At 43.7% G+C, this 8,329-nt stretch overlaps 1 protein-coding gene across 7 annotated transcripts in view; it reads right to left on the bottom strand.

Moving 5' to 3' along the window:
• Positions 1–249: 249 nt before the first annotated feature.
• LOC121277929 (tyrosine-protein kinase Fyn) overlaps positions 250–8,329 on the bottom strand; it is a 298,435-nt gene continuing 290,355 nt past the window's right edge. For all 7 annotated transcript variants that reach the window (XM_041187793.1, XM_041187799.1, XM_041187792.1 and 4 more), the window contains one exon: positions 250–2,140. In XM_041187793.1, coding sequence (XP_041043727.1) covers positions 1,932–2,140 — 209 coding nt within the window. In that variant the 3' untranslated portion in view covers positions 250–1,931. The remainder of the gene's footprint in view (positions 2,141–8,329) is intronic.

Genomic DNA, 8,329 nt, shown 5'->3' with positions numbered 1-8,329 from the left:
CCAATGTGTTAAGAGCTCTTGATGAAGACTGCATTCACTATTGTGCATACAGATGAAGCCTTCTTGGAATGCTGCACCCTAAGTTCAAACGTCATCCAATTGTATTCAAAGAAATCCCTTTCCCATTGTCATATATGTGCCTGTAAAACATAAGGTGTTAATCTTTCCCTGCCAAGGAAGGCCTTGCATTTTTTATTTTCCTGTGTACAGCTGAATTTGGGCACAGTACAAATGATTCCAGAGGTGGGCTGACCTGGCTAAGATCTTTATTGTACAGGTTTTAAAATGACAAGAACTGGATTAGGAAAATTGAACAGCTATGTAAAACATGTCAACTGGTACAGAACCGTAAAATGTATATTTAATGTCAATTAAAATGTTATACTTTTTAAATGAGAGTTGGGAGGGAGAAAAAAATTAATGCAGAGGCATCATCAGGTTAAAATGTACAAATACCAAGAATCCAAAGTTTGGACCACACGGCCAATTAACGGAATGTAGTAATATCTGAAAACACATTACTACATTTGTGCATCTGCTATCAAAGTTATCGAGTGCATAGTAATTCTCTTAAAATAATCCTTTAGGATGTCATTGGCTGAACAGGAAGCAATCTGGAAATGCAGGTGGTTACTGCGCAGAGGTCAAAGTTACACGTACAAAAGCGTTAAAAAAAAATCAGTAAGTGAAGATAGATGTAAAAGACACGCTGGAATGGCTGGAGCTCTGTCATTTTGTCCTTTAAAGCACAAGTGACTGCATTTATGCTAACGCCTACTGGAAACCCTGTGCACTTCTCAAGGCCAGGGTTAGTCTCTCAGTCCAGAACGTTCAGCAGAATTGTGAAAAGTGTTACCACATTAATGCTCCCACAAGGTGTAGTTTATACAGCGAACTTCCATCTCTCATCAGTTCCCAGCACTGAGCTAGTAATCTGGCAAGTATGCTCAGCGATGCAAGGAATATCAACACCCTTAGGTACGTCGCAGGTGAGCTTTGCCACATGAATTGCAGTTCGACTTGCATCGCTGGATCATTATTATCGTCGGGGTACATGATAAGTAAGTAGAATTTTAGCACAATTTCCTTAAATATATCCTTTTCAGATGACAATATTACATCACTAGGTTTTTAAAAAAATTCTTACAAGTCTATAAACTTAAACCGAGTAGTAATAAAAACAAATCAGCGCAATTGTGATCAGGGTGGTGCAACAATATGCAAACAAAATAAAAGACGACAATTGCTTTTGGCAGCATTCCATGTCACCAAATGGCTCACAACCATAGCAGTATGCAGGTATCTGGGGGGGCGGGTAGGTGGGTGCGTGGGAAGAAATGTCAGTGAGAGTCTCAGTTTTATACTGTGCAAGATTTTCAGTTGCAAACAACCTTCCTCTCCTTGGCCAAGCTGCAGCAGCATTGACTGAAAATTTGAGGCTTATGCAAAAACAAAAAACAAATCTGTTTAGAAAGAAACCAGTGGTCTTGCCGTAAAGGAAGAAGACATTCACTCGTTGCCACTGACTTTGAACATGGTACAGGGACAGAACTTGACTACTTGAATCCCCTCGAGTTTTGTTAACATTGAAGAGTTCAGCTGAACTGACAGGCAGGCAGTGGGGGCTTGGGGAAGACAATATTTTGGGCAATAAGTAGCATTTTAGAGATGATTCTTCATCAGTTCAACAGTGATTATTATACAATACTAACATTCTGATATATTCGGAAAACAAAAGCCACACGGCTTCTCAAGGTGTAGGGAAGGAGTTTGTTTTCCATGGCAAGGGAGCAGGGACATGAAGTTAGACGATACCAGTCTCTACAGAATGGCAATTCAGACTCTGGAAATCACCCAACTGGGCAACGTGTAATGGCGATGGAAAAAGAGGAGCACCCATAGACGAGCAGTTTTTAAAATGGTACAGCCGGTCACAGGTTGTCTCCAGGCTGATACTGAGGCTCTGTTGCAGTGAAGTAGTCCTCCAGGAAGGCCTGTAGATACTCAAAGGTAGGCCTTTCTTCTGGGTCTTTCTTCCAACACTGTATCATGAGCTCATGGAGAGAGCTGGGGCAATCCTGTGGAGATGCCATCCTGTAACCACGTTCCACCTGCTCTAACACCTCACGGTTATTCATACCTAATTAGGGGCAGAGAGGTTGGTTAAAACAGGTCTTTAGTTGGAATAAAAAGAGGCAGATCATATACGCACGCCATCAATTCTGTTAAATGTAATAAAACATAATTAAGAAATGATTTTAACCAATTCTGACCATATCCCATCATCTCAATTTTGTTTTAAGGTATGTGGGCATCACTGGTGAGGCAATATTTATTGCCCATCATTAATAGCCCTCAACGCACTAAGAGTCAAGGGCACGAAGTGAGAGACTGAAGTTATGTACAGGCCAGACTACATAGGGGTGGTATGTTCCATTTCCTGAAGGATATACATTGGGTTATTCCAACAATAAGGCAACTTCCATGGCCATTTAACTGGTCCAGGCCACAAATGACCAATTTACTATGGTTGGATTTGAACTGACAACCTCTGTCTAGACTGAGTCCAATAATCATAGTCATAGGCCCTGGACAACAGGAAAAAGAAAATTAAATAAAACTTCTTCCTTAAAACATGATGTTTTGCAAATACAGTTACTAAAGTAGTCAGCTTTATGGAATTTGTTCCACTGCTGTTCCAAACTGCTGCTTGGAATAAAATAAATTTCCTCAAGATTGTAACATGATGAGAGAATGGAAACACAAAGGATTGTGATGGTGAGGCATGCCAATTTAAAGGGGGATGATTAAATTTTTAAAAAATGTGTTAAATTCAGGGAAAAGAAACAAATTCATTCCAGTCCTATTTCTTCCCCCTGTGCTCCTTGCAGCTTCACTGGTGTGAGTAGCCCATTTTCATGTATGTGTGTCAAGCTTGATGAAATCAGCAGCTCCATTGAATGACCCTTCAGAAACCCAGTCTCCACACACCAAGTAACTGCTGCAGTAAGTGTCATGGGACAATGATTAAGATTGAGGGTGCTGACTGGTTTCTCCCGTTGTTACTCCTAGCAGACACAGGGCCTCAAGCATCCCATATTCACTTGCCAGTGACAGTCAGCTACTTCTATTTTTAAACTTACTCAAGAAGATATCTCTTGCTAGTGAAGTGCACGTACATATTTTTAAAAAATTTATTTAGGGAAATACAAGTAAGTTTCTTTTCAAGTGCTTCTACTCATTGAGATCATCTTTTATTGTTGATGAGGAACGCAACACGCTCAACATTTAGCTTTTAATGCAGGGAGGTGCAAACACTGTTTGATCTTTTGAATAGTACTTTATTCAGCCTCAACTTTGTAGAGAAAAAACCCTCTGGATGCCCACGTGAACACTGATTGCTTAATGCTCCTGTAGGTGTATTATTATTACTGGTCAGAGCAAGTTTGGATGGTGATTGCAACCCCTAGTTGCAAAACCTGCTTCAGTGATAACGCCAAAACAAAAAAGCAGAACAATCTACTTCGAGCCACTGTCCCTGACATTTTTCACATTCTTTGTTGAAAAAGGAAGCATCTCATTCTCAGTGGGCAGGATTCAAGTTGTGTGTTTCATCGCTAACTTAAAACAGGATGTGGCATTCCAGTCATTTCTAAAATACTAAGGATCCGGCCCGTTCTCTGCTCCTCCCCATACTGCTGATGTCGTCCTCACTCAAGGTGTTACAAAAAAAAAACTAAGCACCACTGTGGGAATTGAACTGGTAAGTCTTTCTCTTTAATTTTTGTAAGTTCTGTAGTCTAGTTAAAAGGTTGGTAAGGTAGCTGACTCAGCTGACTGCGTGACCGTTAACTGTCAATCAACCTGAAGCCTGATTAGGGCCTGAATAGGTGTTGATTACTATTTGAAGCTAAACTAGTGTGAGTCATCTCAGCTCACCTCAGCTCTATTTAAGAAAGGGACTATTAGAAGCACACTATCAGTGTGCTTGCCCACGAGCAGGGGAGAGACCCCATCGTGAGTGAGACACAGCCAAAGTGAGTGTGGGTATTGGCAATTTGGTGCACAGTGCAAATTCATTGCAGAGGGGAAGAGGTGCTCTTTGCATTTTTTCTTTGCTATCCAACTTCTTCAATCTTCAGAGAGTGGTCTTGCCCTGCTGCAGCAACAGAGGCTACAAGGGAGAGGAATGACTGGTAAGTAAAGGGTAAGGTCGGTTAAGTATTTACTACTTTTATCGCTTATAGTGTAAAGTCTTTTTGTGGTTTATAGTTTGTATATTCTGTAGTAATGAGGAGCAGGGAAGAAGGACCCGAGAGTAATTGATTTAAAAGGTTTAATTTAAAGGGCTAAGTCATGGCAGGAGAGCTCAAAGCCGTGGTGTACTCCTTGTGCTCCATGTAGGAAACCGGGAACATTTCCAGTGCCTGGGACCAGCATGTGTGCAGAAAGCGTGTCCAACTGTAGCTCCTGGAAGCTCGGGTTTCAGAGTTGGAATGGCGGCTGGGGACATTACGGAGCATCCATGAGTCTGAGAGCATCATGGATAGCACGTTTAGAGAGGTGGTCACACTGCAGATGAAGGGACTTAAGGAAGGAAGGGAATGGGTGACCACCAGGCAGTCCAAGAGAAACAGGCAGGTAGTTCAGGAGTCCCCTGTGGTCCCGTTCGCAAATCGGTATTCCATTTTGGAGGCTGATGAGGGCACTGCTTCCTCCTGGGAGTGCAGACAGAGCCAAGCTTCTGGCACCATAAGCAGCCTGTCTGTACAGGAGGAGAGAAAGAGCAATAGTAATAGGGGATTCTATAGTCAGGGGAACAGATAGGTGCTACTGTGGCCATCAACGTGACTCCAGGATGGTGTGTTGCCTCCCTTGTGCCAGGGTCCAGGATGTCACTAAACGGCTGCAGGGCATCCTGAAGGGGGAGGGTGATAAGGCAGGGGTCATGGTACACGTTGGTACCAATGACATAGGTGGAAAGAGGGATGAGGTCTTGAATCAAGAATTCAGGGAGTTGGGCAGTAGACTAAAAAGCAAGACCTCTCGGGATGTTATCTCTGGATTACTCCCAGTGCCACGTGCTAACAAGCACAGGAATAGGAGAATAGCGCAGATGAATACGTGGCTGAAAAGTTGGTGCAGGAGGGAGGGTTTTAGATTCCTGGATCACTGGGACCGTTTCTGGGGAAGGTGGGACCTGTACAAGCGGGATGGGCTACATCTGAACCACAGCAGGACTAACCTGCCCTTGTGGGCAGGTTTGCTAGTGCTGTTGGGAGGAGTTTAAACTAATTCGGCAGGGGGAGGGGACACAATGTTAGCAGAATAGGGACACATCATAATTCAATATAATACAATAGTATTAATACAATTTATACTATAATACAATAGTAAAACAATCAAGTCAGAGGGAGTACAGCTGCATTAAGTTTCAGGGGAGTAAGGCAAGGCTGGATGGCCTCTACTTTAATGCCAGGAGTATTACAGGTAAAACGCATGAGTTAAGGGTGAGGGTTGACATGTGGAATTGTGATATAGTAGATATCATAGAGACATGGTTGAGGGAGCGGCAGGATTGGCAGCTCAACATTCCGGGATACAGGATCTTCAGGCGAGACAGGGGAGGGGGTAAAAGAGGAGGAGGCATTGCATTATTAGTTAAGGAGTCCATTACTGCAGTAAGGAGAGATGATATCGTGGAGGGGGCATCGACTGAAGCTTTGTGGGTAGAGCTTAGGAATAAAAAAGGGCAGCCACATTGTTAGGTGTTTATTATAGACCCCCAGATAGTCAACGGGAAATTGAGGAGCAAATATGTGCACAATTTGCAGAGGTGCATAAAAACAATAATAGGGTGATTATATTAGGTGATTTAAACTTTCCCAACATTAATCAGGATAGACAAAGTGTTAAGGGATTGGATGGAGTGGATTTCTTGAAATACGTACAGGAGAACTTTTTAGGTCAATGGTCCAACAAGGGACGGTGCAGTGTTGCACCTAATTCTGGGGAATGAAACTGGACAGGTGACTGAGGTGGTGGTGGGGGAGCATTTTAGTGATAGCGATAACAACATGGTACAGTTTAAGCTTGTTATAGACAAAGAAATAGACGTTGCAAAAAAATGTTTTGGATTGAGGGAGAGTGGATTTTAATAAAATAAGGTAGGATCTGGCCAAGGTAGACTTGGAACAGTTACATATGGGAAAATCTACAGAAGAGCAGTAGGGGGGCATTCGAAAAGGAAATGGGGAGGGTATAGGCTCAACATGTTCCCTCTAGGGTGATAGGAAGGAGTAACAAGCCCAGAGAACCATGGATGACCAGAGATATTCAGGATATGATGAGAAGGAAAAGAGAGGCTTTTAGCAGGTACAAGGGAAGCAAATCAGCACAGGCATTAGTGGAGTACAGAAAGTGCAGGGAGGAGCTTAAGACAGCAATTCGGAGAGCAAAGGAGGGATATGAGAAAGCTCTGGCTGGTCAAAGTAGGGAAAATCCCAAGATATTCTATAAGTATATCAATGGGAAGAGGATAACGAGGGAAAGAGTAGGGCCCATAAGGGACCAAGGGGGCAATCTATGGGTGGAGCCAGAGGACATCGCTAGAGTGTTGAACGAATACTTCACATCCATCTTCACCCAAGAGAATGAGGTTGAAGGTATCGAACTCTGCGAGAGAGACTGCGAGGTTCTTGAGCAAATTGATATAGGGAGTGACAAGATATTGGAAGTGTTGGCAGGCTTAAAAGTGGACAAATCTCCAGGTCCGGATGATTTGTATCCTGGACTGCTGAGGGAAGCAAGGGAGGAGACTGCAGGGGCTCTGACCCAAATTTTTAATTCCTCTCTGGCCATGGGGGAGGTGCCAGAGGACTGGAGAACAGCTAATGTGGTTCCACCATTTAAGAAGGGTTGTAGAGATAAGCCAGGGAACTACAGGCCAGTGAGTCTCATGTTAGCGGTAGGGAAACTATTGGAGAAAATTCTGAAGGAGAGAATTTATCTCGACCTGGACAGGCAAGGTTTGATCAGGGATAGTCAGCATGGCTTTGTCAGAGGGAGGTCATGCTTAACAAATTTGATTGAATTTTTCGAGGAGGTGACCAGGTGTGTAGATGAGGGTAGTGCAGTTGATGTAGTTTATATGGATTTCAGCAAAGCCTTTGAGAAGATCTCACATGGGAGACTTATAAGGATGGCAAATGCACATGGGATACAGGGTAATTTGACCAGGTGGATTCAAAATTAGCTTATTGTAGGAGACAGAGGGTGATGACAGAAGGATGCTTTTGTGACTGGAAGCCAGTGTCCAGTGGCATAGCACAGGGATCTGTGCTCAGTCCCCTATTATTCGTCATTTATATAAACGACATAGATGACTATGTGGGGGGTAGGATTAGTAAGTTTGCAGGTTACACAAAGATTGGCCGGGTGGTTAACAGTGAGGTTGAGTGTCTTGGGCTACAGGAAGATATAGACGGGATGGTCAAATGGGCAGATAAGTGGCAGATGGAATTTAACCCCGAAAAGTGTGAGGTGATACACTTTGAAAGGAGTAATTTGACACGTAAGTATTCAATGAATGGCATGGCACTAGGAAGTTCTGAGGAACAAAGGGACCTTGGCGTGTGTGTCCATAGATCTCTGAAGGCGGAGGGGCATGTTAGTGGGGTGGTAAAAAAGGCATATGGGACACTTGCCTTTATCAATCGAGGCATAGATTACAAAAATAGGGAGGTCATGTTGGAGTTGTATAGAACCTTGGTGAGGCCATAGCTGGAGTATTATGTGCAGTTCTGGTTGTCACATTATAGGAAGGATGTGATTGCACTGGAGGGGGTGCAGAGGAGATTCACCAGGATGTTGCCTGGGATGAAACATTTAAGTTATGAAGAGAGGTTGGATAGACTTGGGTTGTTTTCATTGGAGCAGAGAAGACTAAGGGGCGGCCTGTTTGAGATGTACAAGATTATGAGGGGCATGGACAGGGTGGATAGGGAGCAGCTGTTCCCCTTAGTTGAAGGGTCAGTCACGAGGGGACACAAGTTCAAGGTGAGGGAAGGAGGTTTAGGGGGAATGTGAGGAAAAACCTTTTTACCCAGAGGGTGGTGACGGTCTGGAATGCACTGCCTGGGAGGGTGGTGGAGGCGGGTTGCCTCACATCCTTTAAAAAGTACCTGGATGAGCACTTGGCACATCATAACATTCAAGGCTATGGGCCAAGTGCTGGTAAATGGAGTTAGGTAGGTAGGTCAGGTGTTTCTCATGTGTCGGTGCACGATGGGCCGAAGGGCCTCTTCTGCACTGAGAGATTCCGTGTAGC

This window comes from Carcharodon carcharias, chromosome 5, assembly GCF_017639515.1.
Source record: "Carcharodon carcharias isolate sCarCar2 chromosome 5, sCarCar2.pri, whole genome shotgun sequence".
In the NCBI taxonomy this organism is placed as follows: Eukaryota; Metazoa; Chordata; class Chondrichthyes; order Lamniformes; family Lamnidae; genus Carcharodon; species Carcharodon carcharias.
This window is presented reverse-complemented; position numbering and strand designations above follow the sequence as displayed.